This window comes from Canis lupus, chromosome 4, assembly GCF_011100685.1.
Source record: "Canis lupus familiaris isolate Mischka breed German Shepherd chromosome 4, alternate assembly UU_Cfam_GSD_1.0, whole genome shotgun sequence".
In the NCBI taxonomy this organism is placed as follows: domain Eukaryota; kingdom Metazoa; phylum Chordata; class Mammalia; order Carnivora; family Canidae; genus Canis; species Canis lupus.
Window position 1 is genome coordinate 60,572,402 of NC_049225.1, and position 27,456 is coordinate 60,599,857.

The following is a 27,456-nucleotide window of genomic DNA, read 5'->3' on the forward strand; positions in this document are numbered from 1 at the left end:
GGGAACAGATGGAAGTTGAAGTCCAATTTCTTCCTTGGCTAAGTTCCCCAAACCCTATTTGGTTGAGCTTGTATCCCGTGGGTGAATACGGCTGCCAACAGACTTAGTGAAGCACATTTCATAGTTGGTGGATTTTAATCCTAACATATGAATGGGGAAATAAAAATGACTAACATATATTAAGCAACCCAAACTGAGTTCAGGTCCCGTCTCCCCTTCCCCCCCATTGCCTAGCTGTGCACCTTTGGGACACTTACATTATCACCCTGTGCCTCAGATACACCGCCAGTGACCTATGAGCCTACGTACCTCATCGGTGGGAACAAGCCCTAATACATGAAAATGTGCCTAGTACAGTGCCTGGCACATAGTAGGTTCTCAATAAATGTTAGCTATTTGCATTACTCTTACATTGTCATTCTATGTCACCCTCTGCTTTAAAGAGATTTACATGTATTATTTACACAGTTTAATCCTTATGACAAGGCGGGCTAGCCCCATTTTACATGCGTGGGAAGTGCAGATTGCAAAACAGGAAGACCGGTAAGGAGCTCTTCAGTGATGCCTGCCCCAGTGGTCCTTCGTGGCACTACCCCTGTCTACCCAGCTCTGGGTTAACTCCACAGAGAAGCCACCACCTACAGGTGAGGCCTGCAGACCCGCCCCTTCACTTTGTGGGTACAGAAATCTCTCCTTCCCCTGCTCACAGTCTCTTTCAAGTTGCTGCGGATCTACCTACTGGGGGCCATGGGGACATCTCACTTCCTCCAGATTCATAAGCACTTCTCTTGGAGTCCAAGTGAAGGCCAAACAGTGGGCACAATAGCGGAGAGGGAACCAAGCTGGTCGGACTGGCATTGTTGGTCACTAAAACAAACACTTCCTGTTGTCCCAGAGTGTTTGGGGAAGACCAGGGTTCCTGCGGGCTGGAAAAAAATGAAAAAGGAGCAGCAAAGCAACCCAGCTGCAAAGCCAATGCCTTGGTGCTGACTGCTTTCCAGGAGTTAAATATAGCCCCTGTGTGAGGGAGGGCAGGGGAGGTCACCTTGGAAGGCTTTTGTGTGTGTTCATTACAGCTGGTGCAGGAAACTTCATATCCTTTATGCTGAAGAGAATAGTGCAGGTTTGACTCCACCATCCAGAAGTACAGAATCCTAAGGGAGGGAGGTGGGAAGGGAGAGGGGGAGGACTTGGGGGTTTGGTCTGAGACGGCTGGTTTGGGGCCATGCCTCCCACCTGCTAGAATTTGGGTTAAGGCACTCAAGCCCTCCGAGCATCACCTTCCACTTCTGTAAGGAGGAGCTCAGGATGCTCACGTGTCGGTTTGGGTGAAGCGGGGAAAGGGTCTATAAGTAAAAAATAATAATAATGGGGATCATTACGTGGGATGTTAGGCTAGCACACTTCTCTGATCTGTTATTTCAGGAAGACAGGGAGGCCAGAGGTCAGGGAGGTTATTTGGGAAGCAGGTCAGGGGGGCCTTTCTGGGGACTCTCTTCCCAGGCATCAGGCCAGGGTGACAGGCTCAGGGAAGCCCCACATCCTAACCGGTCTTTCTAGCAGTAGCTCTGTCCAGGCGTCGCCATCCTCCAGCAGAGCTCTCGCTCTGGGCACCTGGTGTCCCAGCCCTGGGCCACCAGGGAAGCCATTTCCAGACAGGAGGGTGTGGGGCAAGCCGGTGACTTCCGAGGAAATAGCTTTTGGCTGTGGGACTGGGCTCTCCCAGAATTGTTCCTTTGTCTGCAGATTCCTCCCTGTTTAGCTCACAAAGGAAATGGTTCCAGGAGGAAGTGGAAAACTGTGACCCACACATGCTCGCCCCCTCGCACAAGATGGCAGCTGCTTCCGTCCGCGGCAGCCTGCACCCTCTCCGTCCTCGGCTGCGTGGGGGGCAGACGTGGTCCTGGGAGTGGCCTGCGGTACCCGGTGATAAAAGCAAGGTAGTCTGTCTTGGTTTTTTTTTTTTTTTTTTTTGTATATATATATTTTTTTATTGGAGTTCGATTTGCCAACATATGCAAGGTAGTATTTTTAAGCTCTTAAATGATGTTCCAGATGTTGTGCTATTGTGCTAAGCCCTTTTGCCTAGATTACCTCACTTAATTCTCATAATGACCCCGTGAGGTACAGTATTTTACATATGAACGAGTGAGGCTCAGAGAGGCCTAGTCATTTGCCTAAAGGCACACAGCTAGCAGAATCCCGATTCGAACCTAGACCTCATTCTAGAGCCTAAGATTCCAATTTCTGCATTGTAATACCTTCTGGCCGTCTTCTAACGGGGCTACCCCCAAAGCTTCTACCCCCAAAGCTTGCTGGAACCAGCAATGCACGCCTCAGGACCTTTCCCCACTGGTGTCCATTCACAGGATGGGTGCCTGGCCTGAGTGGCCTGAGGCCTAGATGGGGCAGGCTTTCTGCCTCACAGAAGTTTGAGGATCCATCCCATCAATAGCCTGCGGCAGACAAGGAGGACCTCTGGGGAGAGGTGTGCAGATAAGGTAAATAATAGTAGAGATATCCAAGAAAGACTGTGAACATTTCTGGAATGCTTCCCAACAGGTTGGGCCCTGTGCCTGACACTTTCATTTCTTTTTGTAAATAGAACTTCAGGGGGTGCCTGGGTGGCTCACTCGGGTATCTGACCCTTGGTTTCGGCTCAGGTCATGATCTCATGGGTTGTGGATCTAGCCCCGCACTGAGCCCTGTATCGGCCCGGGAGGCTTCCTGAAGGTTCTCTCCTGCCCCTCCCCACACTTGTGAGCACGTGCTCTCTCTCTCTCAAAAAAAGAATTTTTTTTTTTAGATTTTATTTATTTAATCATGAGAGAGAGAGAGAGAGAGGCAGAGACATAGGCAGAGAGAGAGGCAGGCTCCCTAAGGGGAGCCCAATGCAGGACTCATCCCAGGACCCCAGGGATCATGCCCTGAGCCAGAGACAGACTCTCAACCCAGACTGAGCCACCCAGGTGTCCCAATAAATAAAACCTTTAAAAACAAAAAATAGGGATCCCTGGGTGGCTCAGTGGTTTAGCACCTGCCTTCAGCCCAGGGCATGATCCTGGAGTCCCAGGATCAAGTCCCACGTCGGGCTCCCTGCATGGAGCCTGCTTCTCCCTCTGCCTGTGTCTCTGCCTCTCTCTCTCTCTCAATCTCTGTCTCTCATGAATAAATAAATAAACCTTAAAAAAAAAACAAAAAAAAAATTAAAAATAAAATAAAAAATAGAACTTCAGGTGGATAAGAATTGAGTTAATCCTTATCCTTGCGGGATCCCCGGGTGGCGCAGCGGTTTAGCGCCTGCCTTTGGCCCAGGGCGCGATCCCGGAGACCCGGGATCGAATCCCACATCGGGCTCCCGGTGCATGGAGCCTGCTTCTCCCTCTGCCTGTGTCTCTGCCTCTCTCTCTCTCTCTCTCTCTGTGACTATCATAAATAAATAAAAATTAAAAAAAAAAAATCCTTATCCTTGCTTCATGAGACACCATCATCACTGGTTCAAGCATGCTCCACATTTATTTATTTATTTATTTATTTATTTATTTATTTATTTATGTCTGTCATCAGTGATTTCTGCTAATGTAGTAAGCACCCACATATCTACCACTCAAAGCAAAAGCCGGGGTCCAGATGATATCCATCCTGAATGCTGTATTTGTCACATCCTTGTTTTCCCTTGTATATAGTGCTACTGCAATCAGATATAGCCACAAAAGCTTTTTACAAATCTGTAGTTGTGTCTAACTTTATTAAAAGAGCGTATAATGTTGTAGGTAATCCTTTATGATTTTTTCTTTACCACTATACTGCTAAGATCTACCCATATTGTTGTCTGTCATGGTGTTCATTCATTGTGTTGTATGAGATACTCCATTATGGGACTATTCTCAGTGGCCACCACTCTGTGCCCACTACTTCAATCTTGGTGGTGGCCCTATATGGTGGGAGCTCTTCTTATCCCTGTTCTACTGACAAGAAACTGAGATTAGTAAGGCTAATGAACCTTCTAGAGGTCACAAGTGCCGGGTTTGAATTGTTCTGGCTTCCCGCTGTCCGCTGTGTTTTAGTGTAGAGGAAAAAACACAGGATCCAGAGCCAGAAGCTCAGGGCTCAAGCCCCACCTCCACACTTACTGGCTGTGTGACCCTGCACTAGTTGCTTCATGTCTCTGAGCCTCAATTTCCTTAACATTAAAGTGGAGTTGATGACAACTGCCCTACCCACCTCTCAGGCCTGTTGTGAGGCTCAAATCTGACAAGGTCTATGAAAAGTGAGAGCATGAAGTTTTGTAAATCAGTAAATTGTGATTATTAGTTATATATACCATCTGTTCCTCCTCTCCCCAAACAAGCAACAGACCCTCTGTAGGATTCAAGAGATGAAGAACAGCATTTCCATTCAGAAGGCAAAGGATTAGGTTGACAATCAGCCCACAGAAACCTCAGTGTGATAAAAGAACCAGAAAATCAGTAGCAGATGCACTCTTAGGAACATACTATGTATTTATCTTTGTTATGTTCAATGATTTTTTTTTTTTTTATAAAGAGTTACTTTTTACTCTTCCTTACCTATTTTCAATATCTGAGACCCCAGCCCAGGGCTCTGTTCATGGTATTTTCTCTGCGTGGCTTGTTCTCCAACTGCCACCAAGTACTAACTGTGTGACCTTGGGCAAGTTACTTAACTTCTCTGAGTGTCCTCATCTGCGAAACGGGGATAATGATAATACCTGCCCCTTACAGGTTGTTGTGTGGATCCCGTGGAGCATCGTACGGTGCTTAGAGCAATTCCTGATGCATACCAAGTTGACTTACTGCTAATTTAAAATCTCTCCTGCTCCCCAGATGGTGCCCACTCCTATGAGGGTTGGTTCAGATGCGACTTCCTCCAGGAGGGCAGTCCTCCTTTCCTGGACAGGTGAGGTCACCCTGTTACACCCTCTAGAGCAGATCATTTGTTCAATATCCTTCCTCATTAAACTGTAAACCATGAGGGTAGAGATGGTGTCTAGTTTAGTGTCTGTCACTGTTGTCCAGTGCCCAGCACAGTAGTGGGTACACAGCAGGTGCACTGGGGACAGATTAACTAACAATGCAGATTTTGGAGGAGGACCTCAGACTAGGGAGAAGGTTGGAAATCCTATCTAGGACACCTGTCTCCAAGAGCAGGAGGGCTCATGGCGGGGGTGAGGGGTGGGGAGGAGGAGGAGTGAACTTGTTCCTTGGGGCCCTGGGGGGCACTGGAGGCTAGACTCTGACCAGTGGGTCATGGCTCCAAAGACCACACTGTTAGGTCCACTGTATAGAACTTTCAGAGATCTGAACTAAGAAGAGAGGTGGATGTCCCTTCCAAGAGGGGTCGAGCCCCCATGGGACAGCCCTTCGACAGGGGGGTTGGGAAAGGTCAGTACAGTGGACAAGTGGGTGAGAAACACCTGGAGTCAACCCTGGGGTTTGTCTTCCCCAGCCTAGAGACCCGAGGCAGGTGACAACACCTTAGTTTTGTCATCTGTGACACAGAGATCACGAGAGTGCCCCCCTCAGAGGTTGTGGTGAGCAGAAGGGAGGCAGTATTACAGGGGCGGGGTGGGAGGCTAAAACTGCCAGCACCTGAGTCCTTCTGTAAAGGTTGGTTATCACCACTCGTGTTATTAGCAATCACTGGGGATGCAACCATCACCCGGGGCTTAGCCAAGCCATTCCAGATTGGGGGCTAAAGGTCAGGCCCACAATGCCAGCCCTGACTGAGGCCCAGGTGGGAAGCCCCTTGTCCTCCTTTCCTCCCCTCCACTTTCCTTCCCCTGCCTGCAGAAACCTCCCACTGCCAAACCTGCATTGGGTGCCGACCAGATGCCCAGCACTCCAGTCCACGGGGCGCCCAGCCATCCTGGGGCAGGCTCTTGAGACCCTTGGGGGGTCCCTGCTCCATGGCTGGGGTGTTGCTCCAGGAGAGCGATAGCAGAAGGTCTTGGGGACGGGGGTCGTGAGCTGTGGGGAGAGCCCCAGACAAACATCTCTGCTCCCACATTAGACCAATGATTCCACACAACTCTACCTGAAAGTGGATAGAGCCTGAAGTTGTGTGTTTCTCTGTTCTTAACTTAAACACAGAGAGGAGTTAATGTTATGCAGTCTGCCGCTCGTGGGCAGCAACTAACTGGTCACCTCTTTCCAGCCTCTCCCTTCCCACTGTCACACAGGCTCACTGCCGCTTCTAATAACGTCCCCCAATGGCAACACTTACACGAACCCCCTCCTGCTCACACCCGGCTGGTCGGTAGCTCCCCAGGGCCTTGAGGCCAGTTTCCTGTGTGACACGATCACATGCGCTCCCTGTGGCTTATCCGCAATCCCTCTGTCATTCCATCCCTTCCTTGCAAGGACCAGCAGGCCAGAAGCCAGGAGCCAGAAGCCCGAAGCCAGAGGGGAAGCAGCAGAGAGGGAACTTGGATTCCATTCTAATTCATTAAGGGAGGCGATCGTTTACAAATCTGTATTTTAAGTGTTAGTTTTTTTTTTTTTAATTGAATGCTTCCTATGTGCTGAGTGCTTTCATTGCATGAATCCAATGATCCCTGTAGGGAGATGGGAGATCGTTATCTCCATTTTTAGTTGAGGAAACTGAGACTTGGGGGATTAAGTGGATGAGTAGAGCTAGGATTCAGACCCCAGGCAACATGACACTGGAGCCAGGGCTCCAGCATTAGGCTGCTTCTATTACTAGTTACAAATCCGAGCACCCCAGCCTTTCCAGGACTGGGACACACCCAGCTGGGGACCTGGAAGATGAGCCCTACTCTGTCCAAGGACCTGATTGAGGAGGCTCCATTTAACCCCTACCTGCTTCTCTGGGCTGTCGGCATGCCCACCCCTTGCATGCAGAGCACATTTCTGGGCCTTTTTTCTTTTTACTCTGGTATCTTCTCTACCTGGGTGCTGCCTCCCCAGGTTCTGAGGTTCCTGGCTAGAAAATGTCCCTTGAGCCCTCTGGTCCTTCTAATATATTCTCTGATGGCCACCGGGCAGGTATGATCTCATGTCCCCGGCATTGGTGCCTCGCTAAGAGACTCGGCTACAGGGACCCCGAGCTTCCCCTCTGGAAGCCCTCAGAGCTGCACCTGGTCGCTGGCTGGCCCTGAGGAAACACGATCGGTCTCTCTGGCTTCTCAGCACACCCTTAGATCAGTTTTCTTCTGGGTTCAAGTGGAGCTAAAAAAAAAAAAAATCCCCCTTGGTTTCATATCAGCTGCATCTGCTCTCAGCAAACCCTTCAACAAGAATGGACAGGAAGAGTAAATATTTATTCTACAAATGAATAAATCTGATTCCATCTTCAAAAGAAAGCTGCAGTATACATTATCATAATTTCTCCATTCTAGGATGGCATTGGTTTAAAGATGTTTTATCTGCCTAATAAGAGCTTTTCTTGGGGAGGGAAAAAAAACCCAGAAAAATGAACTAACTGATATGTCAGTTAGTGAGACATGTTCTGTTTTTTAAAAATGTGTCTTGGTATGACTGTTTTGTTTTTTTTTTTTTTTTTAATATGGTCCAATTCAATTTTCCTTTTATTCTTTTGGCTCTGGTGTTCTAAAAAAAAAAAAAAAAAAAAAGCTCCCAAGCAAGCCTTGCTTAACCACTGTGAAGCACAGCAGGTAGCAGCAATGTGTCCTGGCCACACTGCAGCCCTGTTTAGCCCCATGGGCTGCTGGGTCAGTGAGGGCCTGTCATCACCCACGCACTAATGGCAGCTCTGAGGTCCCCAAAGCCAATGGATGTGTTTTCTCCCCAGCAGAGATTATGTCTCTGCTCTGCAGACACCTCATGACCATGTTAGTAGTTCCATGGAAAGCCAACTGGGAGTCCGTCATATGACCTGAGGCAAGATGCTGCCCCTTGAGCCTCAGTTTCCCCAGTTGTAAAATAAGAGTCATAGGATTGGAGAGGTGGTTTTCAAATGCTCTTCTAATGGGAACTGTGTAGCTTCCTTAGGTGCTGCCTTGGGAATAGGAGGGACAGAATGGACTGTACCATGTTCTCATTTCCACTTCACCCCGAGCTCTATTGCTTAAGATTTTGTTTGCAAAAGGATTCTGGGACTAAAAGTAGTTTGAAAAACATGAGCAAATGGCATTCTGGGGTCCTTCCAACCCTATTCTTGAATACACACTTTTTTATGATCTAAAGGATAGAGCTTCCTTCCTGAGTTTGGACACCCTCAGAATCCTTCTTACCACAGTGCTCTAGGTAGACACTCCTAAACTCTCTACAGTCTAATCCAAGGGTTGGCAAACTTTTCCTATAAAGGACCAAATAGTACATACATACTTTAGGCTTTGCAGACCACATATGGCCTGTTACAGCTACTCAGCTCTGCTCTTGTAGTGAGAAAGCCATGCAGACAATGCAGAAGGAATGGGTGTGCCTGTGTTCCAATAAAACTTTATCTACAAAAAAACAAAACAAAACAAAACAAAAAACCAACTTTATCTACAAAAGCTGGTGGCCGGCTGGATTTGGTCCATAGGCTGTGATGTGCAGATTCCTGCCTTATAATCCCTTCGACCTGACAAAGTGAAGAAAACTGAAGCCAATGGAGGGGGCTCTAGGAACTGGGTTTGGTTGGGATCTCTGTCTCCTGGACAGTTGGTGTGCCACTGCTCACTTAGCCATGACCCTTGACCTGATTTGAACTGTGGGCATCTGGGACTACAGGTTTGAGGGAACGGTGCCTGGAAAAGACACGTGCACCACTTCTCGCTCTCAAGAGATCAGTTTTCCCCTCAGTTCTTAGAGGGCTATAAAAAGCCCCTGAGCTTGCCTCCCGCAGGACATGCTGTCGATAAATTCCCCGGAGCTGGAATGACTGCAATGTGGTGCCACATTCTGCCCCTGCTGCAGCCTGACAGCTGTGCCAGGGAGAAGAATCACGCCTGGCCGGCTCTGTGCCTCCACCCTCACTTGGGGAGAGGCTGGGATTTCCCAAATGGAATTTTAGATGGAGGACAAGCCCTGCCTGGGGCCTCTTTCTTAGCTCCAGGAGGATGAGAGCTTCTTGAATTCTAAACACCAGAACTCTGAGGACTACAGTGGGAGGAGTGTAAAGGGCAAGAAATAAAATCTCACGCCAGCTGCCTGGCCCTATCACTCACTGACGGAGGGCGTCCTCTTTCCTTCCCCTGCTTCCCAGCATCCTCTCTGCCCCCACCTTGAAACCTGGACCCAGTAAATCCTTGTAGCTTATCTAGCAACAAGGCTATAACTGACTATAACTTCCTTGGGGATGTTCCTTCCTATAACTGACTTGGGGATAACCCTCCAGCATTCAGTAAAAAACTGATATTTGGAAGCAGGCAGGTCTCCGTAAATAAACTGACCTTTCTAAGCCTCAGTTTCTTCATCTGTAAAATGGGGATATTTTAACAAATATATACAACAAATTTTTAGTTATCTACTCAGAGTAAATTACAGGAAATAACTTTAAAATGCAACAGAGGGCAAAGTCACAACAAACATTCCCATTGAGTTCCCTTGGGGGGAGAGATGGCAGTGCCCAAAAAAGAAAAGTATCACAAATATATAAATAATGATCTATGCATTGGCACACTGACATGAGCCACCTTCCTTCACAGGGAACATACTTCATGGCCTAGCAAAACTAGATTTTGTCATGAGCTTTTAATAAAAAATAATATTCATATTTTTATAATTCACATCCATGCCTTGGCTGTGATTTTGGAAAATAAAAGCTTCACACAGTATGGATACTCTTGAGTCATAACTGTAGGCAGCAGTTTTGGATGGACTTTTCACCCAGTGAAACAAATGGCATGTTTTATGTACGGAAAGGCTAAAATGCAGCAACCTCATGATTGTGTGAGCATTAAAGAGCCCCATGTACAAATGTAGACTGCCTGACTCCTGGTGAACGCTCAGTGGGCTGTTCTTATTGAACACCTGCTAGGTGTGAGACACTGGAAATGAGAAGGCAAGACCGTCTCAGACTACGGGACTCGCAGATGCATAGAAGGGGTATTTAACTTAGTGCAATGAAATCTTCTAAAAGCCAAGACTGAGGAGGGTGGTGATAACCCCAAGTCAAAGAGGAGATAGAAGGGGGATGTGGCAGTGATGATTTCATAATAGCCGAGTGATGCTGAACTGGTCTCTTTCCGGGACAGGGAATAGCGGAGACATCTTTATGAGCTTCAGTTTTTGTATCTATCCAATGGGAGATGTCTCACCTGTCCATTTCACAGGGCTTTTGCCTGAGTTGAGAGAAGCCACAGGAGAGAAATTCAGGCTAGAAGGGTCCGCAGAAAAAGGATTTTAGTGGTCAATACTCTATCTAAATATCCCCCTATTACACAGGTTCCTTCTTGCCCACAGCGATCCTACAGTGTCCGACTGCAAAGTGAGATTGGGTATGATTACCAGAGGCTCATGGGCTCTGAATGAAGCATTCACAATGCCCACCGTCCCAACACCATGCTGCAATGGATACCACTGGTAAACGTGGAAATACTTCTAAAAGTCAGAAGTGTTATAAAAATGTATGTTCTTGCTTTGCAGAGTGAGCGGCTGAGCCAGGGCTAGGATGTAGGATTCTGCTTCCGTGTCCAGACTCATGTCCACTCTGGCACTGTGTCCTGGCACATATATTGGAGATTGGTCTTCTCAGGCTAGAGTTCACACACCCTGGGAGTCCACAGCAGAGTACAGGGTGGGGTAGGGAAGGAGAAGCCCCAAGATAAACACTGGCATCTCTAGAGGTCCACTGGGCAAAGATTTTTTGGGGGGAGGGGAGGGGAATGTGTTCAGATATATTATGGACTACAATAGAAAAATTGCTTGGCATGTTAAAGATAAAGGGAGACATTTCAGAAGACTACTTTGGGTAAGAGATCCAGATCCTAGAGTCCCACTCAGCTGAAATGTATAAAAGACAGTGCTCGAGATAGCAAGAGGGAATCCTGGCAGGTATTTCGGCAGGGTCAAGGGTCGTGATAAAAGCAGGTCTCTCTGCTCACAACACAGAGCACATCAGACTCAGCTGGGAGCTTTGCAAAAGGCACAGGTACCCAAACCTCACTTCAGACCCACCCATCAGATCCCTGGGGGCATATTTTCGGTAGGCTCCACAGGGGATGATTCTGAGCCCAGCTGGAGTTCAACAGACAAATGGAGGGTGGTCCTCAGGGCAGGCTGGAAAAGGTGAGAGCAGAAACAGGAAGCTCCCATTGGATGGAGAGAAGAAGCCATCCAAGAGACATGTTTCAATAATAATCAACAGGGAAAAAAAATAAAAATAAAAAAAAACGAAAATAATCAATAATAATCAACAGGATTTAAAGTTTTGTTGGATGAAAGATGAAAGCAAAGGAAACAATGAATAATGATGAAGTCCATGTTTCTGTGTCCAGAAAGTGAGAATCACTCAAATGGAGAATCCTGGAGCTGAAAGTGGCCATATCCAGCTTTTACTCAGTGAATTTTGTAGTTTTTCATTCATTTATTCATCATCTGCACAGACATCTTTTGAGCATTTACTATGTGCCAAGCATGACTCTAGCTGCTAGGGAAAGAGCTGTGAACAAAGGTGAGAAGGGCCCTGCCCTCACAGAGCTCACATTAACAGTTAATCCCACCATTGATTAGAATTATGACAACAGCCAAGGGGTAAAAAGTGCAGGGGGCCAGGGGGCCCCTATAGAAGGGAGCTGGAGCTTGGGAGCAACTCCCTTGAGGAAGTAAGGTTTGAATAGACTTTGAAGGATGAGCAGGAGTAACCAGTTGGAGGTACAAAGACCAGTGTAAGGGGACCCCACAGCAAGAGATGGCCAAGGGCCCAAAGTAAGTTGGTAACAGTGAGGGCAGGGCCTTGAGGGTCACCACAGGGAGTATAGTTTTCATCTTAAGAACGCGGAGAATCCACTGAGGGGTTTAAGCATGATCAGATCTATAGTTTAAATTACTGTCTTTAATGCCATCAGGTCCTCTTCTTCCTGTATTCTATCCTTAAGTGCAATTTATAAGACCCAGTAAAAGTTATGACAAAGCGTATGTTTAAATAAAAGATGGATGCTTCAGGTGGAAGTCCCATTCTCTGCAATTTGCAAAAGGGTCATGCCAATAGAAGCCACTTGAATATTAAGTGACAGTCGTTCTTAGCCTGTATGATTACTGTGGTCCCCATAGGAGTTATTCTGTGGTTCCCTGATCTCTGGCCATTCTGTCCCTGGGCAACTCCAATTCTAGGAGTGAGTCATTCTTTTCATTTGTATGTTTCTCCTAGCTCAAGCCCAAATTGGCCTCTGTTGAATCTCTTGAAGAGCCTTCTGGGATGTCGTTCTATTATCTCTTCTACAGGGCTGATCCTGTGTCCCCCTTTCAAATTCTGTCTTGTTCACAAACAGCCCCATTTCCTCCAAGAGCTCCTCACGTGGTTGTGTTGTTAACAGAAAAAGAGAAACAGGAAGGGTGATCTGATTTGGTGGTGAATAAGAGGAGTTCAAAATTGGGTCACTCGGAGGTTGAGTTGACCTCCGGATGGAAACGCACCACAGGCAGGAGGTAATGCTGGGAGTGGACCCAACTCGCGGCTGAAGAGGGACACTGGGTGTCCCCATCATGGGGGCTTGGTTCTCTACAGGAGAGAGTGTAGAGAGAGGCCTGACGGTGGGGAGAGAGGGGCAAGAGTCATCAGAGAAGAAAACGCCAGTGAGCTAGAAGGGAAGATGGAGAAGAACAGTGAGCACCTGCCACAGGTCAGGCACAGGGCACTGGGTAACTATCACCACAGTCCAGTCTCCCCATTCTAGGTGTCATTCTTCCTGCTTTGCAGACTGAGGGGGCAAGACTTGGGTAATTTGCCTGAGGGTGGGGGAAGCCCAGAGGCTGTGAGCTCTGATAACAGTGGGACTGAGGGGCAGGAGAAGAGGCAGCAAAGGCTTCTGGGAGGGATGGAGCAGGGGTTATTTAACCTAGACTTATTTGACTCCAAAATCCATGCTTTCCTCATGTCCACCAAGGGGCAGAACACATTTAGAGGAGTCGATAGCAGGTCAATAGCGCTACTGAGAAGTCCAGGTGATGGGACTTAGAGGAGGTGAAAGATGAAACAGAATGGAACCTTCTGTGACACTGAAGAACGGGCTTTCCGCAGAAGGTGTGATTGGAAGGGAGAGTGCAGGCAGCACAGGGGTCGTAGGGGACGGAGCTGGAGGCTGACATGCTGACTGTGTACTTGAGAAGTCTGGTCAGGAAAGGGAGGAGGAAAATGCTTAGGGGTAGTGTGTGTGTGTGTGTGTGTGTGTGTGTGTGTGTGTGTGTATGTGTATGCACATGCGTGCATGTACATGCATGTGCATGCAGGAGCTGTACTTTTTTGTTCAGTTGCATGTTTTTTTTAGGAGGGTAAGAAAAGTATGAGAAGCCGATGGTATCCAAACACAAGATTGTTTTTCCCAAGCAAAGATCAGAATGGAGTAATGATAGGCTTCTGGCAGAGGTTGGGGAGGGAGGAACTTACTTGGCAGGGTGCTCACCCATGTGAGAAGGGGGATTTGAAACTGATATTTGAGGGAGAGGCAGAAAAAAACTTGACTACAGTGGGGAAGCCACACACCATGGATTCTGAGTGGGATAAGGATGTGGAAGCAGCGCCCAGTGACAGCAGAAGCCTCTACAGGGAAGAGAGGAAGTTCAAATCTCATGGCCCCATATGACCACATACACCCATTGCAGAGAGTAGCTGAAATCCAAGTCATTGTATTTAATAAATATAACAGCTATCACTCCTGAATGTTTCCTAAGAGCTAGCTTACATGTATTACCTTTACCCACGACATTGCAAATGAAGTGAAACTGAAGTTCAGAGGAATTAATTTATTCAGTTCAGAAAGATCATACAGCTAGGAAGTTGCAGCCAGAACTCAAACCCTTGGGACATCTGGTTGGCTTAGTTGGTAGAGCATGCAATTCTTGATCCCAGGGCATGAGTTCAAGTCCCACATTGGGCATGGAACCAACTTAAAAAACAAACCAGAACACTTCAAACCTGCATTTATCTATTCTCTGAACCATTCAGCTTTACTCAGTCTGGACTGAGGCTGACAAAGATGATGTCACAAAACATATTTGGAAAAGATGAATATGGTTGAGTATTCCTTTCAGAAGGCCAGTAACCGATAGGAGTAGAGAAAGAACTTGGATCTCAGGGAAGAGGTAATCTGCATGGGAATGCACAATCCTAGAGGTAGAAGGTGGGTGGTGAGCCACTGTAGAGAGCTCATTCTAGGAGTAGCTACAGGTTGCTTGGCCCATGGAAGCTGGATAAGGAAGATGCGGCTTTCCTAATGTGAATCTCAAAGATGGTCCAACAGAGGCACAATAGTTAGAATGGGTTCTTCCATCATCTCTTGAACAATAAAAATCCCATTCAATGAAAAGTAGAGTTTCTGATTATTTCTTGAGTTGCCCAGCAGGCAATATGATCTCCCAAAGAACACAGACTGCAAAAGAAACTCCCATCTTGGGTTGAATTCAACTAGTTGAAAAAGAACTAGTTGTGACGTGGAAAGGAAAGGAACCATGGGGAAATCGGTGACTTCACATGAGGCAAGCAGATCAGATATAATCTTGGACATTAAGAAGGCATATTACAAAATCAGATAAAATTTAGACCAAAGGCTTTAAAGAGGGGATGGCTCGAGAAGACTGGAAAGATTGCAGAGGCAAAATTTGGAAGACACAGCCAGTCAGTGGGCACGAGTAAATAGGATGCATAAGAAATATGGACACGTCGGCATACATATTAGTATTTTACCAGTCACTCAAAGTCATCTGTCAGACTGTGGTCCAGTTATTGAGGGTCAGAGATGGATTTTCAAGGGATAAGCACCACAAAGGAGGTGCTCCAGGATATAGAGAAGACTATGATACAGATCCTGTCTTTGAGTTGTACACAAAGCTGTCTAGCTCATCCTTAAAACAGAAGAGGGACTCCAAATCTGTCATCAGAGTCAGAGCAGCTTGAGGGAGAACCAAGCGAAGCTTTAAAGATTTATTTATTAGAGAGAGAAAGAGAGAGAGAGAGAAGCAGACTCCCCGCTGAACAGGGAGCCCAATGCGGGGCTGGGTCCTAGGACGTGAAGGTCATGATGTGAGCCAAAAGCAGTTGCTTAACCAACTGTGCCACCCAGACACCCCTGCAAGTGAAGCTTTATAAAGCAATTTTATTATGCGGAATCTGATGATACAAGGCTTTAATTACAATAGCATTTACGGAGTGGGTCCCACATGCTAGGCATTGTTTGAAGCACCTTCTGTGCATTTAATATATACAACAACCCCAAGAGATAGGTATTATCAGTATTCATATTTTTTTATCCTATGAAGACAGAATTAGTTAATTTGTCCTGTAGGAGGTGGTATCTGTGGCCATCAGTCTCTTATTCTCTCTCTCTCTTTTTTAAAGATTTAATTTATTTATTCATTCAAGAGAGACATAGAGAAAGATGCAGAGACACAGGCAGAGGGAGAAGCAGACTCCCTGCAGGGAGCCTGATGCAGGACTCAATCCCAGGACCCTGGGATCATGACCTGAGCCAAAGGCAGATGCTCAACCACTGAGCCACCCAGGTGCCCCTCTCCTACTCTCTTTGTATGATATTCATGAATTTGTAAATCCTACCGGAAGGGATTTCATTATGAGTGGTTTCTCTCTGTTCTGGCCTCATATAAATTTTCCTTTACTCATGGGAAGACATATATCCTGTGAGAAGAGAAGTCTTAATTTCCAGGTTTGTTTTTATTCTTGAGTCAGTTGACCTTGGTGCTGAGCTTTTATGCTGCAATTGCTGCTGAAGATGTGAGCAGCACAGCTGAGGTGTGAGGGAGGTACCTGGACCGGGGGCAAGAAGACATGGCATCCAAATCTTGCTCTAGGGCTTGGGCAGATAACCTGCCACAGCAGAGGCAGTCAGCAGTAAGCTTAAGATCAGCACTTTGGTTCAAACTTAGCTCTGTCCCTTAAACAGCAACTGATTGGTGTGCCACTAGTGGCAGTGACCCAATCCTGCTGATCTGGAGTGTACCCCCTGAAATTCATAGGTTGAAGCACTAGCCCTCCAATGTGACTGTATATGGGGACAGGGCCTCTAGGGAGGTAAAGTTAAATGAGGTCATAAGCGTGGGCCCCTGATCTGATAGGACTGATGTCCTTATAAGAACAGGAAGAGACAGCAGAGAGCACTCTCTCTTCATACGTGCACAGAGCACAGAGAAGAGGTCAGGTGAGGACACAGCAAGAAGGCAGAGGTCTCGGGGCACCTGGGTGGCTCAGTTGTTGAGCATCTGCCTTCAGCTCAGGTCGTGATCTTGGGGTCCTGGGATCGAGTCCCACATTGGGCTCCCTGTGAGGAGCCTACTTTTCCTTCTGCCTATGTTTCTGTATCTCTCTCTATGTGTGTCTCATAAATAAATATATAAAAATCTTTAAAAAAAAAAAAAGGTGTGGAGGTCTACAAGCCTGTCAGAAAGGCCACACCAGGAACCAACCTGGACAGCACTTTGGTCTTGGACTTCTAGTCTCCCAAACAGTGAAAAAATACATCTGTTGTGTAAGCCACCTGGTCTGTGGTACTTTGTTATACGGCCCTAGCAAACTGATACACCTGCGATGCAAGCTTTCCTAGGATGATTTCCGTGGCTATTGTTATTAATGCTCAAGTGTAGTTTCCTCCCCGGTATCTTGGGCATGACAATCCCACTCCCCACGTAGTAGTAAGTATGAGTTTGAAACTCAACCCAAGCTTCTTAAACCTTCCGGGACAATGAGACAATGGAAGTGAATGCACACACCCACCTAGGGGCTAGGGGCACACTAAAAAACATCTGCTGGAATGCCTTTTGAAGCTCCATGTTTTATTTTGAATACGTATACAGGTTTCCATTCTAATTCAGATATAGTTTGCTTTAGTGCATAAGATGTTTGCAATAATTTAGCAGGATAGACAACTTAGGAACTAGATAGACAACCTGATCTCATGTGCCCTGGCCATATGACCACTTTACTCACATTTTGAGAAGGCCTTTGAAAGTCACAAAGAACTGTTCTGATGTATATTCTCTTTTAAAAATCAACAGTATAATCCATCAACTTGCAGTGCACTACCGAGTGTGCTTCATATTTCTGTTAATGAACCGAACCACTCTTAGCGAGTTCGTACTGTGTGCCAAGCATTGTGTCAGGAGAGTGACCACACGGATCCACTCCCTGCCTTCCAGAAGCTTCTACTTGGGGAGGAAAGGTAGACACAACACATATAGGGCCATGTCTAACTCTTAAAGTAATAGCACACGGAGACAAGAGGTGTTAAGGAGAAGGAAAAGTAGGCTGGGAAAGCCAGCAGCAGGAGAGAGAGCTCTAGAAAGTTTTGTGTACTAACTGGGTCCCAGGAAGTCCAGCTTCCTGGGAAGAGTGCTCAGGAGATAGCCTTCTTAAGGGAGGTGTCTGGTTATAAAACATTTTAAGCTAATTGAATTATTGTCACCCTTGGTCTGTCTAAGGAGGGCACAGTCCTCCTATAATTCTGAGTAGACCAGATGTGGATTTTTGTGCTGGGGACCAAGACAGGGACGTTCAACAACTTTCTGGAGGAGGGCACTTTTTGCTTTAGATGTACTGTGTGGGAGGTGGGTAGGGACGATTGAGGGACATTAGAGGTGCCTCTTCTCTCTGTTTCTCCTCTCTGGTGCCTATGCTGTTTGCAAACTTGTCCCTTAACAGGTGAGAACTGCTTTACAAATCGGAGCCCCAGTGTCCAAAGAGCCAGACGGAAGCCCCGTCCATTTCCTGCCTCCCCAAAGGCCCGAAAGGGGAAGGTGTAAGCAGTATTTTGTGCTGGGAACAGGTGGGTGGAGAAGTCGCGCCCAGCTTCTTGAACTGGAAGCTGGGGTCCCCTAGAGCCTTGGGAACTCCTTCAGCCTGGCCTTTCCGTACTGGGAGTCGGTGCCAGCTGATCCTGAAACCTGCTCGTGCACCCACCCCTGCCCCCAGTGCCCTCCTCCCTGCTTTCATACCCTCCTCCGCCCCCGCTCCTGTCCCCACCCCCACCGCCCACCTTGGGGGCCTCAGCCCAGCAAACAGGCAGATAGAGGAAAGGTGTGAGATTTTTAGGGAGGCAGAGGCATTTCCCATTGATAACAGTAACAAGAATAATGCTTCTCACGTTGGCGCAGCACTGGCCAGTGTACCAAGCGCACTCACACCTGTGATCTCTCGGCCTGGCAGCCGTGGGTGGTTGGGTGCTCCGGTGTCCCGCGCGTCCGAGCAGGCCCCTTCTCGGCAGACACACGCCTTTTGAAGTGTCCGGGCCTCTTCTTAAGCAGCCCCCTTCCCCTCCCCACACGCACGCTGCTCTCTTTTCTCCTGTGCATTTACACACGCCCTCCCTCACCAAGCTCTGAGACTCTTATCAGACACACTCAACTCCTGAAAAACCGTGGGAGCAAGACGGGGCCTCGCAGAGACCCTCGATCCGACTTTGTCATTGGTCCAGAGGGGCAGAGGGATCGGGCGCAGATGGCACCGCACAGCTTGTCAGGGCCAGAGCGGGTCTCCGGCGCCCAGGCGCGCAGCGGCACGCACCCTGTCCCCGCTCCCAAGGCCCTCGGGCAGCTGCAGGCTCGGGTCTCCGGGGGGCGTCTGGCACCCCGCGTTTGGGGGTGTACCTGCCGGCCCCGTCTCACTCTTCCAGAGGGGCATGGGTGGGAGGGGCCCGCTGGCCCCGGGAAGCCCGCGGGGCATTTTTGCAAACCGATTCACGAAGTTGACTCCGAGCGCAGGAAACTGGTCCTACACGCCGGGGGCGACGCGGCCCCGGGACGCGAGGGGGGCGCCTCTGCGGCTCAGGAGCCGGCCCCGCGGCGGAGGCACCTGCACACCCGCCCCGGCCTCCCACCGCCGCGACCCCTCCTCGCCCCCCCGCCCTCCTCTTCCTCTCGCTCCCCCCCCGCCCCCCCACCGCCGTCCTCCCTCCGCGCCCCGCGCAGCAGCCGGCGCCGGCGCCGCGGCTCCTCTTACCCCGGCCTCGGTCCATGGCGCTGGCGGTGCCCGGGCGCGCGGCGCGGGTTGGCGGCGGCGGCGGCGGCGGCGGCGGGGCCGGCGGGCGGAGGGGCGGGCGGAGGGGCGGAGGGGCGGAGGGGCGGGCGGCGCTGTGCTGCGGCCCCGCGGGAGCGCCCTGCGCGCCGCCCCTCCCCCGACAGGATGCCCGCCCCGCGCCCCCGCCCGCCCCCCCGCGCCCTCCCGGAATCGGGCCGCAGCGCGCCTCGCCCCCTGCGCGGCCGGCGGGGGTCCCGGGCCCGCCCCGCCCCGCCCCGCCGCGCCCCGCCGCCGCCGCCCCCCGCCTCCGCTCGCCCCGCCGGCCGCCGGGGCCTACGGTCGCACCTCCCAGCGCGCTCCTTCTGCCCGCCGCCCCGACTGCCGGGACGAGCCCCCGCCCCCGCCCCCGCCCCCGCCCCCGCCCGGCGGAATCAAGCCCTCCCGCTGCAGCTGTGCCCCTCGTGGCCCGACCTGGGCTGTGTCGTCCGCGGCCGAGGCGTCTTCCCTGAGCACCTTCCAGTTCCAGACAGTGGACGCGGCGCTACGCTGGTGCGGCGACAGTCGCGGGGTGCGCGAAGAGCAGGGAATAATAATAATGATAGATCTCCAAAAAGAAGAGCGTCAAAGACAAGGACACACAGAGAGGGTTAAAAGGTGGACACTGCTTGGGATAGTTCCAGCTTTTGAGCTTCTTTGTGTACTAACGGATGAAACATCCAAACGGGGGGAACACACATTGTGGAGGTGAATACTTTGAGCGCCCAAAGTATAGTGCGAGGGAGGCGCGCTCTTGGCAAACCGATGACAGCGCGTGGGAAGAACACCGCTACGGCCAGTGCGGCCCAGGGTCAGGATTTAAGGTTAAAGTTGTATGAAGAATGTCAACTTCTTTCATCCCGTTATTGTGTCTCTGTGAAAACAGGTATAACTTATTTATATGCCATAGCAAATATCTAAATTTAAGACCTTTTATAAAGTGAAGTCCAAGCCCAATTGTCCTCCTAGACACCCTTCCTCCCCAAGTTGGGCCAAGGCTCTGTTTTCAGTCTTGACTAGGGAACTCCTTCAACTTAGAACATCCTGGCATTGGGAACACTTTGTGCAAAGGCAGAGAGAGGCGAGGAGCAGCTTGGGAAAGAGTATCCTGCACTTTCCTGGACTAGGGATCTTTTCTCCATGGCTTTTATGGGCAAATTGAAATTAATGCTGTCTTCCATACATTGCATGGGTTGTTTGTAGTATGTGTTAGCCCTCAGAGGAAATGTGGCATGCTGAAGAAAAACAAGGATTTGAGTCAGAAACCTTGTGTGTGAGGTCTTGCCCCACGAAGTGCATAAGACTTTCTTGCTCATCTGTGCTTTGGGAGACCTCTGATTGACCTCGTAGGGCTGTTGCGAGGGCAAATGAAATGATGGTACAAACCCACTTTATAAACCATAAATAGCTATAAAAATGTGAGCCATTATTATTTTCCAACTTCCTCTTTGTTCCTGCCTACTTTTCCAATTTGAAAAGGTCAGTTTAAATTCTAAAGCAGACAACCAACAATTTGCAAGTGGATTAAGTTCCCCAAGTTCACTGTTGGAACTCTGAAACATTGGAAACAAGGCAATAGATGGCTGTTAAGGTCCCAGAGCAGCCCATTAATATGTTTAAAAACATAACAATTCATTTGAAAGAGTAAAATATTGTAAAGTATAGCAATTATAAGACAGAGGCTCTGGTAGATTCTTAAAAAATATTTGCTAAACTTTCAAGAATTTTGGAGGTTCATTTGAGAATTGAAACAGTAAAGTCAAAAGGGCTAAGGAGAATTTATATATATCTGTGGGGTGATTTATGGAGGGGGAATAACTGAACTTTGGACTGGGAAACATGTATAAATGGGAGAACAGTCTGTGCACAGTTTGCCAAGAGTTAACAGAAAGAAGGGGCTGTGGAGGTGTAGTGGTTCTCATAATGCCCACTGGGTGGTACTGTTGACCTAGTTGATTACAGCTGGGTTGCTGTCAGGATCACTGAATGAGAAACCCTGTTTGGGGGTTTTGGACAAGGAATAACTATATATTTTTTTCTGTCCTTTTCACTTAATGGAGTCTATGGTCACCATAAAAAGGACACCATGTTTCATCCATTCACGTAGCAATATTTGTTGCATTCTGTGCAGGTTCCTATCGGGAGAAAAAACACCAAGTGGGAATGGGCTCTTGTCCTCAAGGAATATACAATCTAATAGAGGACATAAATATGCACAAAATAAATGAGTTACAGATTACTATGTGAAAAGGACCAGAGGAGAGATAAAGTCCTCTTGGAGTTCATCAAGACAAAGCAAGAATTTCTTGCCAATCATAGTGACAGTACTGGATGATGGACATTTGGGTGAGCCCACAATGGGGAGATTACATTTCAAACAGTAATTAGCAAACAGTAGGGGCAGAGCCACAGTGGGGGAGACCACAGAACGTGCCTGTAGAGCCGTTTGGTAGAGCTGTTTGGTTTGGTGTGATTGTGGGGTGCCCAGTGGTAAGCGCCAGTGAAGGACCTGGATGGTGGTTGTGGATGTCCTGTTTCCTCCTTTCCTTCCCATGTCTCTGCATGAGTGCAACCCTCGGAGAGGATTCTTATTGCTTGGTACTAGGTTTGTCTGGTGCTGTCTAAAGAGTTCTGTGTGGAGAGCTCTGGCTCTGTAAAAAGATATCAAATTTGATCCCCGTGAACAATACCAGGAAGAAAGCTTTCAACTCCCTCATGCTCCCAATCTTGGGAAAACAAATGATACTCCCCAGTCTCATTCTTAGCTTATCAGGTGGAACTGGGAAGCCCTGGGAAAGAAAAATTTGGAGGCTAAAGATTCTTTGTCCCAGTGAAAGAAACATACTCTAGTCTTCTACCTTTTTGTCTTGCCTCTAGGTCTGCTTGCATCATGGCCACCAGAGCGAACATTCCATGACCCCAATCAGATCCCCCTTAAATTTTTTATTAAAGATTTTATTTATTTATTCATGAGAGAGACACAGAGAGAGAGAGAGAGAGAGAGAGAGAGAGGTGGAGACATAGGCAGAGGGAGAAGCAATTTCCCCACGGGGAGCCTGATGAGGGACTTGATCTCAGGATCCTGAGATCACAACCTGAGTCAAAGGCAAGTGCCCCCAGATCCCTCTTAAAAATATGGGATGAAAAAAATAAAAATAAAAATAAAAATATGGGATGGCTTCCCTCTGTCCTCAGTGTAGAGTCCAAGTTCCTTACGATGGTATTTAGGGTGCCTTCTTCACTGACCCCCTACCTCAGTGCAGATATATAGCTCAGGAGACCCTGGGAAGAGTAAGAAAAACCACAGATGGGGCATTCAGACCTGAGTTCTTGGACTGACTCTGTTGCTCTGTGAATCTCAGTTCTTCAGTTGGGTCGTCAATGTTTAATTTCCTACTAACTTCTTGCCTTGCCTCTCCTCCCCACCCAGTTCCCTGATTACAAGCACTGAGAGGGTGAGTGCTGTGTCTTACTCCCTGCTAGATCCCTACAGCTCTAGTGCCATGCTTGGCCAGGGGTGAGTGGTAGCAAGTACTGTGGAATGAGTCAATGAATACTAGCTCAAGGGCTCATGAGGCTTCTTTTAATGCTTGCATCCCAGAGGGTGCCATTTGTCACCTGGGATTGTTCGTTTGCTCACTTGTTTGCAGGGGGAAATGAGATTGCAGTGAGGTACTCTGCAAGGAAGAGGTTTCTGCCTCCCAGCCTCCTCACTGCGTGCTGCTGTGGGCATGCAGCCCAGCCCATTGGGCTTCTCCTTGGTGCAGGGCCCCTCTCCCAAGCTCCTTTGTGCAGAGTGAGCCCCAGAGCCCCTTGCTCGAGCGTCTGCCCAGGGCTGGTGGCCGGATGAAAACTTCTCTTGTTCCACTCAGTACAATATCGCCATTATGGCTCCTACCCAGGGAAATGACACATGTCTGCTGGTCCACCCTGGGCCCCGGAAAGCAGATAGAGATCTGGGTGGTGGCTGCTGGGAGAAAGAGAGAGTTTCATGGATGAAAGCCCCTCCTTGGTCACACCTTCAGGTTTCTGTTCCAGGGCTCAGGGCTCCTACCTGTTCCCAGGCCACAGGGCTCAGCTTCAGTAGTGAACAGAGTCCAGCGCACTGGTTGTGTCGGTAGGAAAAGAGCTTTTGTTTCTTTTTTTTTTTTTTTTAAAGATTTTATTTATTTATTCATGATAGTCACACACAGAGAGAGAGACAGAGAGGCAGAGACACAGGCAGAGGGAGAAGCAGGCTCCATGCAGGGAGCCCGACGTGGGATTCGATCCCGGGTCTCCAGGATCGTGCCCTGGGCCAAAGGCAGGCGCCAAACCGCTGCGCCACCCAGGGATCCCGAGCTTTTGTTTCTATGCCCAAATGCTGCATGAGGCTTGTCCCTTCTCTTTGAGTCCTTTCTCAAAAAAAGAGCACCCTTAGTTCCTCATGTGAGGCTTCCAGACTAAAGTGTCTAAAGGGCCAGCCAGGGGAGGCATGTGTGTGAGTGGCCAGGGGAGCATTGGGGTCCATGGCAAAGGAGAGCACTGTTGTCCCATTGAAAGGTCAGGATCCAGGGGCATGGGCCAGTGTGGCCAGCCAGGACATGAGCCTGGAGTGGCCGCATCTTTAGACTTTTCAGGAAAATCCAGGAATCCAGATTTTAGTGTAAAATCTCTTGATTCAATAATGTTGACAATGAATTGCAGTTGCTTGGAAACATTGCCAGATGGTCTTCTGTTGGCCCACAGCTACCTTTGTGGAAGCTTGAGGGAGATTATGGCCTCATGAAGACCTTCCAGAGAGTCTGTCCAGCTGGGCGCCTCCACCCCGAGGGCCTGGGAGATGCCCAGCCCCTAACACTGTGGCAGGGCAGGGGCTAACTCCCTTCTGAAAGGCTGCCTTGTATGCTCCATCTTCCCCTCCGTGCTGCCGGATGACATCAGGCTGCCGAAGTCCAAAGGGAATTTCTGAAGCCGGAACCAGAAAAACTTTAGAGCAGAGAAAAATCAGAGAGGTTAGCCAGGTGGTCTCCTCGTTGGTTAAGTAAGGAAACTACAGCCCAAAGCTGGGAAGAAACCTTACCTGAAAGCACACCAGGCCTAAGAGGCAGGGCCAGGGGTGGAGTCCAGGACTCCAGACTTGATGTCACCAGAGCCACTCTCCTGTCCCATAACTGTCATTTTCTACCTTTGTGGGGCACGTCGAGGGAGAGCAAGATCAAAGGCATGATCTTCAACTTCTCTGGACCCCCATGACTCATCTAAAAATCATCTGAAAATTGGAGGCAAACAACAGCTCCACGCACACAGGGCTTGTGAGGCTTCCATGCGTGCATGTAGAGTGCTTGGTGCCTTGCCCGGCACAGAGGAAGCGTTCTCCAAATTCAGCTAGCACTCTGCTTAGGGAGGTAGGTGTACAGTGGCTTCAGGTGAGACGTCCCTGAGTCGGGGTCAGGCTCTGCTATGTACCGCTGTGAAACCTTGAACAAATTACTCAAGAGCTCCATTTCCTCATCCTTAAAATGAGGGTAAAAGAAGCACCCGGAGGATTAGATGAGATATGTCAGATGCTTAATCCAGTGCCTGGCGCACTGTCAGAAGTGTGAGTGATTATTGTAAGCAGTGTGGGTTTCCTCTGAAGACTGGTCAGCGCTGCTGGAAAGGTTAAGGGATCCTGAAATCGCAGCCACCCACACACAAACCCAGGCTGCCCCCTGCAGGGGGTTTTATGTAAATCAAACCATCGGAAATGTGATCCCTCCAGCCAGGTTCCTCCTTCCTAGGGCAAGAACACCTCGTATTCTTAAACAGGAGGCTTACAGAGCTTCCAGCTCCTGCTACCCACAGGGTCTGTTAGGAGGTGGAATTTTGTGTGTATATTTTTTAAAAGGTCAAATAGTGCCACTATTTTGTCAGAAGGACAAATTGCTCGGGAAAGTTTCTACTGGTTCAGGTGGGTAAGACCCCATCAGTGAGTTAGATAGGAAGTCACACTTCCTTTGTGTGACAATAAATTCCTTATCCACAGGAAGGCGCTGGAGACTTCCCTTGAGACTCCACTTAATGAATGTTATTTTTCTCTAGGAGCCAGCGTATTGGCCATGACTTCTTGGGTGGCAAGTGACAGCATCACAGCTCAAACCAGCTTAAGCCAAAGAAAGGAATCCATTCACTCAGAAGGTAACTGGGGAGCTGAAGGGATGAGGCTGGCAAACAGAGCCGTCCCCACTCTGTCTCCACCTCCTGACTGCCATCCTCTGCTGGTCTTCAGCAGCAGCGGGTCTCTCCCAGTCTATGGTGAAGAAGGTCCCGCCACTGAAGGCCTGCGCGTCTGTGCAGGTGGCGATTCCAGGGGAGAAAGTCATTCCCCCTTCCCTGCAGTTCTGGCCCTGGCCAGAGGGGGCGCTGGGAAAGCACTTGATCCAGGGTGCGGGGATGTCACACACACACACACACACACACACACACACACACACACACCCCAGCCCGCTACTCAACCTGATGTACATACAACCTGATGTCCTTACCGCCCTGTGAAATAAGTGCTGTCATTCCTATTTTGCAAGCTAATTTCACCTGGTATATTAGTGTGCTAGGGCCTTCCAAACAAAATCCCACGGACTGGGGGGTTTGAACAATGGAAAGTTATTTTCTTTTATTCTTTTTAAATGATTTTTATTTATTTATTTGATATAGAGAGAGAGACAGCATAAGCAGGGGGAAGCGGCAGGCACAGGGAGAGAGAGAAGCAGGCTTCCCGCCGCCGGGCAGGGAATCCGATGGGGGACTTAATCCCAGGACCCTGGGAGCATGACCTGAGGGGAAGGCAGATGCTTCCCCAACTGAGGCACCCAGGTGCCCCAGAAATTTATTTTCTCACAGCTCTGGAGGCTGAAAGTCGAAGCTCAAGGTGGCAATTGAGTTGGTTTCCTCTGAGGTCACCCCCCTGCTGCCTCTTCACATGGTCTTTCCTTTGTCACATGGTGTCTCTGTGTCCTGGTGTCTCTGTGTGTCCCAATCTCCTCTTCTTATAGGGCCACCAGGCTAATTGGAGTAGGGCCCACCCAAATGGCCTCATTTAAAGGCCCTACTTCCACATACAGACACATTCTGAGGTACTGGAGGTTAGGGCTTCAGCATATGAATTTTGGAGGGGACACAATTCAGCCCACAACCCCTGCCTGGTAAAGAGGGAAGCTGAGTCTAGCCACAGAGCTCTGATGTCCCTGCTGCAGCTCATGATGGTGCCCATGAAGGCAGAGGCCCTACAACCTGGGGCAGCAGGGGAAGGGACTGTATCCAACGAAAACCTCTCAAGGTCTGAGGACATTGTGCTGGCATGACCCCTGGGGTGCAGGAGAGTCTTGGCTCTCTGAGGTGAGCAGTGGTCAGTCAGGTCCTGCTTGATCGTCGTAGTAACTTGTGTTTTCTTCTCTGTGCGCAGCATCTTCAGATTCTTTACCCTCTGGCTCCTCGAAGACCAGTCTTTGTGAAGAAACTGAGGGAATATACATCTCCTCCCGTCCTACTTCTGTCACATAGAGCGATGCTTCCCCAAGCATGGAATTCAGGTGATTGGTGGGAATGTGGCCTGGACTCGGTTGTGACAGAGACCACCACATTTGAGGAGTTACGAATTTATTTGAATTTGTATTAAAAGCATATGACTGGTCCTTAGGAATCCATACTTCCACTGATGTTGCTTAAAATAGAAATGTCAGGTATGAGTCAGTTGAAAGAAAAATATCAGGTAGACAGCGTTAAGCAAGCAAAGAATCTGTTGAACATCAAGAACGTTGTGTTGGAGTGACTGAAATTTGGGAAACACTTTTGGTCATGGGTATAGATGTCAACTTACTTTTGACTTGATTCATCTGCACACTTGGCTCTAATTTGCCCTGAGGACTTAACTGTGTGTGAGTGTGAGAGTGTGAGAGTGTGTGAGAGTATGAGTGTGTGTATGTATGCGAGACTGTGAGAGAATGAGTGTGTGTTTGTGAGTGTGTGTGTGTGACTGCAGGCCCGTGATTTCTCTTACCTGTGCTCCTGTGCCAATCATACTGGACCAGGCCAGGTGAAGAGGCGAGGGGGCTCCTGGGTGATAATGAGAGGCTGGCCCTCATCTTCATAGCCTCTGGATTTTATTTATTGAAGATGTTACTCCAGGGTTTTTGAATGGTTTGAGTGTGAGAGTGTCCCTGCATGGCTGTGTCTGTAAGTAGGTGTTTATCATTGTGTAGGCAAGATTTTCAGCAACTTGAAGTCTGATGTGAAATGAAGCATTTAAAAATTAATTCCAGGGGATCCCTGGGTGGCTCAGCGGTTTAGTGCCTGCCT

General features: G+C 48.8%; 1 protein-coding gene and 1 long non-coding RNA gene across 3 annotated transcripts in view; one reads left to right on the forward strand and one right to left on the reverse strand.

Annotated features, from left to right (window-relative positions):
- AFAP1L1 (actin filament associated protein 1 like 1) overlaps positions 1-19,141 on the reverse strand; it is a 59,661-nt gene extending 40,520 nt beyond the window's left edge. The window contains exons 1-2 of one of the 2 annotated variants that reach the window (XM_038535072.1): positions 1,549-1,702; positions 1,046-1,154 (exon numbers count right to left, since the gene is read on the reverse strand). Coding sequence is in view for 1 of the 2 variants with exons in the window: in XM_038535069.1 (XP_038390997.1) it covers positions 19,087-19,102 (16 nt within the window). In the remaining variant the exon portion in view is untranslated. Of the gene's footprint in view, positions 1-1,045; positions 1,155-1,548; positions 1,703-19,086 lie in introns of those variants that run through there. The other variant, XM_038535069.1, reaches the window with a different exon arrangement.
- LOC111095598 lies at positions 358-27,435 on the forward strand. The gene is made up of 5 exons (XR_005358454.1): positions 358-1,123; positions 1,747-1,940; positions 4,845-4,917; positions 25,204-25,299; positions 26,564-27,435. It is a non-coding gene; the product is annotated as an uncharacterized LOC111095598 (long non-coding RNA).
- Positions 27,436-27,456: the final 21 nt, after the last annotated feature.